At 41.0% G+C, this 13,157-nt stretch overlaps 1 protein-coding gene across 1 annotated transcript in view; it reads left to right on the top strand.

The window, feature by feature from the left end:
• Positions 1 to 13,157, top strand: part of CACNA1E (calcium voltage-gated channel subunit alpha1 E) — a 786,482-nt gene that overhangs the window by 708,277 nt on the left and 65,048 nt on the right. Inside the window, exons 36-37 of the mRNA XM_030206580.1 lie at positions 727 to 892; positions 8,801 to 8,928. Coding sequence (XP_030062440.1) covers positions 727 to 892; positions 8,801 to 8,928 — 294 coding nt within the window. The remainder of the gene's footprint in view (positions 1 to 726; positions 893 to 8,800; positions 8,929 to 13,157) is intronic.

The raw sequence follows: 13,157 nt of genomic DNA, 5'->3' as shown, positions 1-13,157 counted from the left end.
AATGCAAGATGGAAAAAGGACTTCAGTGGCTCAGGTCACATCGGAAATGAACCTTGGACTATTGACCTGCCTTACTTCTTCATTACTGCTTCAGATAAGTACCTGGGAGAATTTGGTTAGAATTGGACTCTATTGAAAAAAGATAAAATTGTTAAAAAAATTTAAAAATTGTACAATTAAGTACAGGAGGTTTTTTTTAGGACTAATGAAGAAGTAAGGCAGGTCATTAGTCCAAGTTGCATTTCAGATGTGACCTGAGCCACTGAAGTCCTTTTTCCTCCTTGTATTTTTTTACCTGTAGCAAATTAAATGTTACTTGCTAGCTCAGTATAGTGATATTTTCTGAGGAGCAAATAAAACCAGTACATATAGTTGTTTTCCTCCAAAATAGCCAGTCTTTCACCTGCTGCAGCAAGAGGGGGGCCTCAGTGCATGTTAAAAACACACTGATGCTAGCGCAGGCCCCCTTTTACCACAACTTAGTAAAAGGATCCCTGGGTGCCTTAACTTCTCTTCTACCTCCCAATTTCTCTACAGCACCTGAAGATAGATAAAAAGTCCTTGTTAAGAGAGAAAGGGATTCTTTATGTATTCTTTAGACAGGCACATCCAAAAATGATCTTCTACTGTAACAACAAAAGAGTAAATGAACATAGCAGTGTGGACATATTTAGGTAGGAGGAATTCTGCTCTTTGGTGTTTACATATGGTATGTTTTGACTTTAGAAGTGCGACAGGAGAGGCCTGGCAGGAGATTATGCTGTCTTGTTTGAGCAACAAAGGCTGCGAACCAGACACCACGGCACAGTCTGGCCAAAACGAGAATGAGCGCTGCGGGACAGAACTAGCATATGTTTATTTTGTGTCATTCATCTTCTTCTGTTCCTTCTTGGTAAGGATGTGAAAAATGGCACTTTTCATTTTGAGAATACCTTCAGGAATGGTTAGAAAAATGTGTATGTTTACTAATAAGCCATGACAGGATTGGGTGTTTAAAATATCTTGTTGGATATAATCAAACCCTCTTAACCAAACTTAAACTTGCATTGATATCTGAGTGACACATAATATATTAATGGGATAAATTTTCAGTAATCCACTTTGCTGCAAACTCATGCACATCATTTCAAACATGCACCGAGCAACTCATTTTTCAAACACAGGTACAAATATAAATTAGACAAAGGGACTTGATACATCACCTTTCTGTGGTTACAATCAAAGCGGTTTACATATTATATACAGGTACTTTATTTTGTCCCTGGGGCAATGGAGGGTTAAGTGGCTTTCCCAGAGTCCCAAAGAACTGCAGTAGGAATCAAGCCCAGTTCCCCAGGATTAAAGTCCGCTGCACTAACCACTAGGCTACTCCACTCACAAATTAGATGTTTGTGCAGTCAAATATATGTGCATGTGATGCAAGATATTTATGAGACTGATATTTCTGAAAATGGATGCATATAATTTCAAATGTCTAATGTAGCAGACCTGCTGAATATATAGGTGCACGTGGAATGTTGCTACTAATTGGGTTTCTGCCTTTTGGAAACAGGATAGTGGGCTAGTTGGACCATTGGTCTGACCCAGTATGGCTATTCTTACGTTCTTATGTAACATCAGAAGTAGACGTGTCTTAAACTTTCTTCTTATGTAGCACAGCTAGATGTACAATATATACAGTCTGAGCCAGATCCACACTAAGATGGAATTCTGTAAATGGGCCCTTTAATGAATACTAGCTTAGCGTCCTTCTCATGCCTAACTTTGGGCACGAGCACTTATGCCTGCCTAAAGCTGATGCTCATGCCCAAATCATTGCAGTTAGGCGCACAAATGCAGGTATTCTATAACATTGTGCCTAATTTCTAGGAATGCCCCTGACCTTCCATGGACATACCCCCTTTGGAGTTTCACATTATTAAATTTAAGTGCACCTGTTATAGAATAGGGCGTATGACAGATCTGTGAATAACTCCTAATTACTACCAATTAAGTGTTAATTCCAATAATTGATTGTTAGCAGGGGTGGCCCAAGGCAATCTGCCACCTGAGGCAGAGATGAGATGCCTTCCTACTCCCGCCCTCACCCGGCCATGGTCTGGTATCTTCCCCCTTCCTTCCTCAACCGTCTTCCCTGTGTTTTATCTTCTTTTTTTCCTTTCCAAAATGCGTCAGCGGCAGTGATTCCCATAGGCTGCTCTGCCGCCAGCACTGGCCTCTTCGCTCTCTACTGAGGAAACAGGAACTTATGTCAAGAGGTTGGTGCTGGTGGCAGGGAAGCCTATGTGAATCGCTGCTGCTGCCACCTTTTGGAAAAGAGAAAAAGAAGGCAAATGCGGGGAGAAGGTTGAGGAGGGAAAGGTGGAGGTCTGCCCCATGGAGTGTGCCGCCTGAGGCCCCCACCTAATGGTAGGGCTACCACTGATTGTTAGCACCTACTTGACTAATTAGTTTATGTGTGCATCCGGGATCTGCGCCCAAATTTGTGTGACCCATGCAGAATCCAGAGGTTAATGTCTAAATATTGCTGCTCACACATCCATATTATATGTGGAATTTCAGTACCACTGGAATGCCCCAAACCTCACTCACTTAGGGCTGTAAATTCTGGATGCCTGTTATATTCCTGGTAGGGGTCTATTCTGTAAAGGAACATAGGTACCTCCTTTCCTTTATAGAATACTAGTGTAACAGTGAAAATACACACCTATAATTTAGGTGCAAGCTCTTAATGGTATAAGTACTATATAGGTACCTAAGTGTCAGAACTTAGGGTATTCTGTAAGTTACAAATGTGTGAGTCCTGCCTATGCTTCACCCATGTGTTCACATACCTGTGAAATACATGCTGTATAAGATACACTTTATTTACAAAATAGTGTTTAGGTGGAATTTTGGCATATTTATGCATATGTATTCACATATATGAGTATATGTAATTCTAATGACATACACTTGTAACTGTTCACTCATGTATAACTTTTCATTTTTATTCTTTCCAACCCAATGGAATATTGGAAAGAAATTATACATAACCCCTTGGATTCTATATATGTGCACGCAAAGTAATTGATCAGTGAGCCCTTAACTAGCAATAATTGGGTGCTAACAACCAACAATTGCAGTTAATTGGCATCAATTAGAATTTGCGCACAGAACTGGCTGCGTGCTATTCTATAAGGCTCAGCATCTAACTCTCATAATGATATCTGAAAAGTGGGCATGGCCAGGGGTGTGTCAGGGGTGTTTCAAAACATTGTATGTGGATTACAGTTGGGTGCTGGCATTTACACCTGCTTTTAGCAGGCATAAGTACGGTGCCAAAAATTAAGCCCCGGATCTGCACTGAACTCTGTTCTATAAAAAGCAGCATCTATTGAATTTGCTCCAAAGGGTCAAGAATGTCTGTCCATCTGTCTGTGTAAATACCTCCCTGAAAACTTAATGAATGCTACCAAATTTAGCATGGTAGAAAAATTGGGGGAAAAAAACACATTAACTTAAAAAATGGGCCAAATCAGACTGAAGATTCCAGAATTCCCCCCCCCCCCCCAAAAAAAAGGCTTAGTTTAATTCCGTGGATGAAGAAGTTTCAGCAACTACAAAATAGAAACACTGATATATTAAACATAGTTCTCAGAAAATTGCTCCTTTTAAGCTGCCTCTCCATTTTTCTCTACTCTTCTGGTCACAGGAAAACACATGACCCACAGAACCACCAAACATATACACACACATATATGAACGTATATTCATACAGATACACATACGCCCATATGTAGAGATGCACTGAGTGCTGAACACACACATAAATGGTCATACTCACAAGTACATACATATTTATACACATATGCACACAAACACGCATATACACACATACATATATACAGAAGTATGCACAACAGATACACAGGCACCTTCACATTCAGATATAATCTCAGAGCTGCCAAGTTACCCATTCCAGGAGGGAGACTCTTTCGCCGGTCCTGGTTTTAAACTTACATCCCAAAGCAGTGTGGGACTCGTAGTCCATGATTCTATCCATTGAAATCAGTGCTGCAGGTACCATAATGCACCAGGATGAGGTTGGCAGAAATCCAGGACCGGCCAAACAGTCTCCCTCCTGGAATTGGTAACTTGGCAGCTCTGTAATCTTCATGCTTTCCTCACCATGAATCCCAATTCTGTTGGCTAAGTTATTGAAAACGCACCTGTTCGAAGAGACTTTCAATAAAAATCCTCCTTAATGACTTGATTCCATTCTATATCTAAACCAACTAATTTGATTATGTTAATCACATTATCACTATTGGTCATTATATCTTACCTGTTTTATTTTGTGTTATGTAAATAATTCTGCTGACCTATCTACCTAATTTTTTACACAGTAATATGTTAAATTAGACCACACCTCTTACTCTGTTTATGATTATACCTTTTGCAACATAGTGTAAGCCACATTGAGCCTGCAAATAGGTGGGAAAATGTGGGGTACAAATGCAGCAAATAAATAAAAATAAATTATCTCTTAGGGATGTGTATTCATTTGACACATTGTCAACCTTCCTCAAAATTTTTAGTGTATACAAAATTGATTTAACATATGTTAAGAAGGTCATGGATTTGATATATCACCTTTCTGTGGGTACAACCAAAGCGGTTTACATACATTGTATTCAGGTACTTTCTCTGTCCCTTGTGGGCTTTGTTTTGTACCTGGAGCAATGGAGAGTTACGTGACTTGCCCAGAGTCACAAGAAGCTGCGAACTGAATCCAATTCCCCAGGTTCTCAGCCCACTGTACTAATCATTACTCCTCCACTCCACATGTGTACAATTGGTTTGTATGTGCTACACAGTTTTAACATGCATTTAAAAACATTATTAAAATGAATGTGTGAAACAAACTAAGAAGTAGTCAACAAATTAGTGAGAAAAGACCAAAGAAACTGAATACAGAAGAGGGGGAGATATGATAGAGGTATCTAAAATAATGAGTGAAGTGGAACGGGCAGATGTGAATCTCTTGTTTACTCTTTCCAAAAACACTAGGACTAGGGGGGCACTCAATGAAGCTACAAAGTAGTAAATTTAAAATGAATCAGAGAAAATATTTCTTCATTCAACGTGTAATTAAACTCTGGAATTCGTTGCCAGAGAATATGGTAAAAGCAGTTAGCTTAGTGGGGTTTAAAAAAGGTTTGGATAGCTTCCTAAAAGTCCATAAGTCATTATTAAAATGGGGGAAATCCACTGCTTATTTCTAGGATAAGCAGCATAAAATGTATTGTACTGTTTTGGGATCTTGAGAGGTACTTGTGACCTGGATTGGCCACTGTTAGAAACAGGATACTGGTCTTGATGGAGCTTTGGTCTGTCCCAGTATGGCAACACTTACGTACTTATGAGAAGTTTTGGCCTGTGCACATCTCTACTGGGCTGGCTCTCAATGATTCAGACATGTATTTTATTTTATGTGCTGTAAATTCTACTGTGAAACTTAGGGAACAATTCTATGAGTGGGCACCACTTTTTAGGTACCCCGAGGATGCATGCTGAGAGCCTCTTCCATAGCAGTATCTAAGCATTCAGATTCCATTATAGTGCAATCCAAAAATCTAGATGCCTGCAGTTCCACCATCCATAAACCTTGTGTAAATGCATGAGCCTAAATGCAGCAAGGGCATGCAAAGCTTATAGTATTCTGTAAGTTACATGCCTAAGTGGAGCAGGGCCACTGAGAGGGAGGGTAGGGGGGACAAGATTCCCCCAGACCCAGCCTCCAAGGGGGGCCCGGCGCTGGGGTCTGTCTGTCTCCTGCTCCTGACGGGACCCGGGTGATCATGTCCCAACAGGAGGAGGAGAGAGAAAACTCCGCTGCAAGGCCCCTCTTAGAGGCTGGGGAGGAGCAGACACAGGGCTTCAGGGTCTCTGGTTTGGCTGCTGGGGGTCCCCAAGCCCCGCCAGCAGAAGTCTTCCACCAGCACTATTCTCCGCTGCATTGCCTGCCCTGCAGCTGTTTTTCCTCTCACGTCGTACAAGGTATGTGAAGTTGCAGTGGGGAGCAGGGAGGTGGGGTTAAAATATGCCCCTCCCTCCACACTTTGTGCTCTGGCCCCCCTCTGGCTATTCAGTGGTCTGGGGGGTGGGGGGGGGTAGCAGCGGTGGTGCTTGTGGGGGCTTGCCACGGGCCCAGCTCAGTCTCTCTGCAACCCTGAGTGGGAGACACATCCATGTCCCACCCCACTCCACCCATGTGAATGCCTTCTTGCATTTACACGCTATGCCACATACAGTGGGGGAAATAAGTATTTGATCCCTTGCTGATTTTGTAAGTTTGCCCACTGACAAAGACATGAGCAGCCCATAATTGAAGGGTAGGTTATTGGTAACAGTGAGAGATAGCACATCACAAATTAAATCCGGAAAATCACATTGTGGAAAGTATATGAATTTATTTGCATTCTGCAGAGGGAAATAAGTATTTAATCCCTCTGGCAAACAAGACCTAATACTTGGTGGCAAAACCCTTGTTGGCAAGCACAGCGGTCAGACGTCTTCTGTAGTTGATGATGAGGTTTGCACACATGTCAGGAGGAATTTTGGTCCACTCCTCTTTGCAGATCATCTCTAAATCATTAAGAGTTCTGGGCTGTCGCTTGGCAACTCGCAGCTTCAGCTCCCTCCATAAGTTTTCAATGGGATTAAGGTCTGGTGACTGGCTAGGCCACTCCATGACCCTAATGTGCTTCTTCCTGAGCCACTCCTTTGTTGCCTTGGCTGTATGTTTTGGGTCATTGTCGTGCTGGAAGACCCAGCCACGACCCATTTTTAAGGCCCTGGCGGAGGGAAGGAGGTTGTCACTCAGAATTGTACGGTACATGGCCCCATCCATTCTCCCATTGATGCGGTGAAGTAGTCCTGTGCCCTTAGCAGAGAAACACCCCCAAAACATAACATTTCCACCTCCATGCTTGACAGTGGGGACGGTGTTCTTTGGGTCATAGGCAGCATTTCTCTTCCTCCAAACACGGCGAGTTGAGTTCATGCCAAAGAGCTCAATTTTTGTCTCATCTGACCACAGCACCTTCTCCCAATCACTCTCGGCATCATCCAGGTGTTCACTGGCAAACTTCAGACGGGCCGTCACATGTGCCTTCCGGAGCAGGGGGACCTTGCGGGCACTGCAGGATTGCAATCCGTTATGTCGTAATGTGTTACCAATGGTTTTCGTGGTGACAGTGGTCCCAGCTGCCTTGAGATCATTGACAAGTTCCCCCCTTGTAGTTGTAGGCTGATTTCTAACCTTCCTCATGATCAAGGATACCCCACGAGGTGAGATTTTGCGTGGAGCCCCAGATCTTTGTCGATTGACAGTCATTTTGTACTTCTTCCATTTTCTTACTATGGCACCAACAGTTGTCTCCTTCTCGCCCAGCGTCTTACTGATGGTTTTGTAGCCCATTCCAGCCTTGTGCAGGTGTATGATCTTGTCCCTGACATCCTTAGACAGCTCCTTGCTCTTGGCCATTTTGTAGAGGTTAGAGTCTGACTGATTCACTGAGTCTGTGGACAGGTGTCTTTCATACAGGTGACCATTGCCGACAGCTGTCTGTCATGCAGGTAACGAGTTGATTTGGAGCATCTACCTGGTCTGTAGGGGCCAGATCTCTTACTGGTTGGTGGGGGATCAAATACTTATTTCCCTCTGCAGAATGCAAATAAATTCATATACTTTCCACAATGTGATTTTCCGGATTTAATTTGTGATGTGCTATCTCTCACTGTTACCAATAACCTACCCTTCAATTATGGGCTGCTCATGTCTTTGTCAGTGGGCAAACTTACAAAATCAGCAAGGGATCAAATACTTATTTCCCCCACTGTATGTGTGCCTTTACAGAATAGCACTTAGCTGCAATGCTGCCACTTAGAGGCATAAGTGTACACTTAACCACAAAAGTGGTGGTATTCTGTACGTTTACATGTGGTATGTAAATCCTGGCATATAGCTTTCTTAGCAGTTGCTATGTATAGTAACACCTACTCCTTAATGCTATAAATTGCGCATGGAAATTTGGGCGTGTGCCCAATTTGCACAAGTAATTTAATTGAATAACTAGCTAATTAGCACCAATAATTGGCTTTTTAACAAAATATTATTGGCACTGATTAAATTTAATTGGAATTTACGCATGTGAATTTGGGCGCAGGATCCACACCTAAATTTTACATGAGTTTAAAAAAGAAGGAGTGCGAATATGGGGGAGAGTCATGGGTGGAACAGGGGCATTCCTAGCATTTATGTGCATTGTTATAGAATAAGGGGGATACGCACCTAATTTAGTGCTTACGTGCAGAAATTGTGCCTAATCTATAAATCATGCCTAACTTTATGTGTCTTATGAAATGGCGCTTTTTTCGTGCCATATGTAGAATTCACCCCCTAATGACTGAGCCATGTAGTTTGCTAGTGGATGTTGTATGAATACTGTCTACTAGTGGTACAGAAGCACAGTAATACCTGCTGCCTGGGGGCAATGACATGCCATGATTAAACTGCATTTACTTTTTATTTACTTATTGCAAATTTATATTCCACCAATTATGAAGTTCTAGGTGGATTCCAGTAAGATATTGACATGAAAATGACAAACAGTAGAAAAATCACACTTTGTTTCATTTTATATCCTTTCCAATCCAATAGAATGATCTGCTCTCTTCTCTCTTTTTTCCCCCTCCCTTTTTCTTCCTCTTTCTTACACTCTCACACTCTCATTCTTTGAAACCTTTCCTTCAGATGCTGAATCTTTTTGTGGCTGTAATCATGGATAATTTTGAATACTTGACTCGCGATTCCTCCATTTTGGGGCCTCATCACCTTGATGAATTTGTGCGCATCTGGGCAGAGTATGACAGAGCTGCATGGTATGTGTAAACATTTTGATCTCCTTTTTTAAAGATTTTTTTTTAGAGCGCACCTGATTACAATGTATGAATGATTCACTACTCAGAGAAGGGGGCATGGGATAGAGATACAGTGCAGATCACAAATACTCATGGTTAATTGGGAATAATCTGGTTACCCCTTGGTATGCTCAGAAAACAGCATATGTACAGACTTTCTAAACTTTAATCCCATGAGTTCTTCCATGACATGCAAAACTTGCATTCATACAAGCATCATGGATATACCTTCAAATGGCCATTGATGTGCCCTTGCAAACATGCCATAGATTTGTGGGTTTTCTTTAAATCATTACTTAAACTACAAAGCCCCTTTAAATGATTATCAAATATGTTTGAGTGGCTAAAAGGTCGTCCATGAATGGTTATTCATATGGTCCTGCCATTTCACTGAATTGAGTCCATAGTCAGCCAACTGATATCTGTTTCCTGTGCTGTGATTGAAAATAACTCTACTCATTATGTATTTCATATCTGTTGGACTACAGTATCATTAATGTACCCACTTGCAGCTCTGGAATATTCTTTCAAAGATCATTCATCCTGTCTTTAAAGAGTCAATCTAACTGCCCTTCAACTTTCCTATAATTAAGCATGTTTGAGACTCTATGAGGGTAAAAATGTACAGGTCAATACTCAACCACTGCAATCATCTTTCTTTCAAACATCAGCTGCAGCGGTCAAAAAATATCCTAATAGTGGCTAGCACTGATAAGGTAGGCAGCAGTGGAATCTATCTGGATAGTGGCAATATTCAATCATCTCTCCGGATCCTTAGGACAGCCTCTATCCTAAGTTATTCAGATAAGTCGTGTGAATAGCAGACTGAATATTGCTACTATCCAGACACGTTCTGGGACCGCTCTAGTTCCACCCACGCTCTGCCCTGGCAATATCCACACGTAAGACGATTCTATAACTGGGTGCATACAGCTATGTGCATTTTGTGTTTTTAAGTGCGCAGAAAAGTTTCACTTATGCGTATAAGTGCATTAGTGCTATTCTGTAAGATAAGGGGCTAAATTCAATATATGGTACCAAAAAAATCATCGCTGGAAAAAACCCATTTAAGCATTATTCTATAAGCCGCACCTAAAGTTTGGTGCAATTTATAGAATAATGCATAAGCATTATGGTCGTGTGTAAATTTAGGTGAAACCATTTGCACCAATGAAATTGTGGTACAAATTCCCAAGCCTAAATTTAATAATTGAACAAAATTATTCTGTAATTACACATGTAATTCAAAACCATGTCCCCGTTATGTTCCCTTTCCACGCCCCCTTTTTAGGTCCAAGCATAAATTTTAGGTGCAGATCCAGCGCCTAACTTTACACGTGTAACACCTAATTAAATCTAATTAGTGTCTATAATTGCTTATTAAGCCAATTATTGACACTATTTGTCTCATTCAATTAAATTGCACACACAAATTGGAAACATGCCTAAATTTGTGCACACAATTTTTGGCGACCTTTATAGAGTCGGGGGTTAGTGTATAACTGCAAGAGGGCATACATCTGGATGGAACATGGGAGGGGAATGGGCGTGGTTCCAACTTATGCACACAACCTATAGAATACCATAAATTGCACGTGATTGGCCCACCCATATATGCCTCTTGTTGTCCTGCCATAAATGGCCATGCCTTAATTTAGGTGCATCTATTTGGTTTTACGCTACTGTTCTATAATGGCACCGCATTTAGGCACCTAAAATTGGGCACCTTGTTGTGGAATTGTTCCACTTGTGACATTTAAGGATATTCAGAGTACTATCCAGATAGTGCTGCTGAATATTCTGATCAGCAGCACTTATCTAGATAGCTGGGGCATTACCCAGATATGTTTTTTAAAATATTGGGCCTGTGATTATTTTTTTTTTTTAGTATGGTGCCATGGGATTTGAATTTGTCCCAGAACACTGATTATACCATTGAGACAAAGGATTATCCCCTCTCATACACCAAACTTTACCCCCATCAAGGGTCACTTTCAGGATCCCTTTGATCCCACCATACTTACTCCTCCAAGCATCTAGGGATTTGAACTTGCAACCCTCCAACTCACTCTACCATCAATCCAAAGAAGAAACCTCCTTAACTGAACTAGTAGGATGATTCCAGTCACAGCCAGCCTACTTTTTCATTTCCAGCCACTTTTTATTTCGCCCTTTCACAAACTGCAAAGATCAGTTTGGAATAGTCACTTGTGAAGCAGTGCAGGCTTTCATGGTCATAATGATCTTTAAATGGTCCCTTCTACAGCCCTCCAGGGCCTCCCTCTTGTAATCCAACTTGCAGCTCCTGGGGTCATCATCAACAATCTATCACATATAATTGTGCAAATCCATGAGTTAGAGTTATGTTGTCATTGTCTTTTTCATGGACCATTCCTATGCAGGGAGCCATTAATGTTAGACATAAACCAGAACCTGCCTCAGAGAAGCTGATATAGCACAGAACTCACTGACTACAGTTGAAAAACAAAAGAGGAGGACACTATAAAAACACGTAGGTGAGAACTCTATAAAGTCACGTAAAAAGTAGGTGGAACAAAGGGGTAGGGTAGCGCCAGTTGTATAATGGTATTAGACCATTCCTAACCTGTTATAGTATACTAACACAAAAGCAGCCTTGATTTGCCAATATCTATTCACGACTGCATAGGTCAATAGCAGGCATACGTTGTCGCGCTTTGCAACACACGCAACACATAGCATTCTATAAGTTGTACATTTCACCAGGTGGAATGCCCTTGAGACACTCATACTGTGCCCACAGATACGGCCTACTTGCATTTACATGTTAACCCCCTCATTCCATAAACGTCGCCAAACATTCGCAAATTTGGGCGCGTGCCCACTTTGTGCATGCAATTTAATTGAATAACAAGCCAATTAGTGCCAATAATTAGCTTTTTCACAAGCAACAATTGGCGCTAGTTGACATCAATTAAGTACATAAATTTAGTGTATGTGATCCATTCCTAAATTTTACTTATGTCTCAGAAAGGGGGCATGGAAATGGGAGGGTCATGGATGTTTCAGGGTGGAGCATGGGTGTGGATTCCAGTGACGCATGCAGTTATAGAATAATGGGGTTCCACACGTACATTTAGCCGCAGGTTTTAGCACCACACTTTTGTTGGTGCAAATAGACATGCCTAAATTTACGTGCGACCCCTGCACTAAAACTGTATTTTATAAACCATGCCTATCTTTAGGCACGACTTATAGAATAGCACTTAAGCAGGATTTTTTGGCTCCGATTTTTTAGGCACGATTTATAGAATTCACCCCTAAGCTACATGTTTAGGGAATAGCACCTAACACTTATACACATATTTGCCCCTTAAGGACACCACTCCCACATGTAACTGCTAGTATTCTGTAAACATTGGTGTGCAATTGGAGATTTAATTTAGGCATGCCTTATAGAATTGCCCTTTTAAACTTTACTTGTGTATTGTAAAATATAGAATATATTTTATATTCGTTATTTTATGTCATAAGTCCTCAATAAAATTATTAATTTAAAAATATACTGCAAGGCAGGTGTATCTGTCAGGCAGAGAACTAGTGAGTTGCATTAATTCTTTCTTAGATTAGCAGCAAATTGTTCTAATGGTAAGTGAGTGTGCCCTTAAAATATTGTATTGTTTTCCTTTCTAGTGCTGCCAACATTTTATTCTGCTAACAATAAAATCAGTCAAAATGATAATAAATATCCTAGTGATACTTATTAGTGATACCAAAGTCGATGGTCATTTGTTTGTGTGCTTCTCTGCCCCTACACATGTATGTCTTGGTAGCATATCCCTGCTGAACCTTGAAAGACACTGGTTCTCAAACCTGGTCCTGGAAGCACCCTAGCCAGTCAGGTTTTCAGGATATCCGCAATGAATATTCATCATGACAACATAAATTATTACCGGTATTTAAATGTTTATTTATCAAAACCATAAACTATTTGCAATACTACTATAAAATCTAATAAAACCACCTACCCTCAGAAATCCTTCCAAATCATATACCACCTTACCCCCCCCAAGACCAATATTCACAGAGTCTTAGATTATTAGGCTCACTTTATCTGAGCTTCTAAATGTTCAAATCTCAAACCTTAACATAAAATGAGTATTCCCAAAAATTCAGTTAATAAGTCCCAGGTGCAGGTAGAAATACTCCAG

This window comes from Microcaecilia unicolor, chromosome 6, assembly GCF_901765095.1.
Source record: "Microcaecilia unicolor chromosome 6, aMicUni1.1, whole genome shotgun sequence".
In the NCBI taxonomy this organism is placed as follows: Eukaryota; Metazoa; Chordata; class Amphibia; order Gymnophiona; family Siphonopidae; genus Microcaecilia; species Microcaecilia unicolor.
Note: the sequence above shows the minus strand (reverse complement) of the source record. Positions and strands in the feature narration are given on the sequence as shown.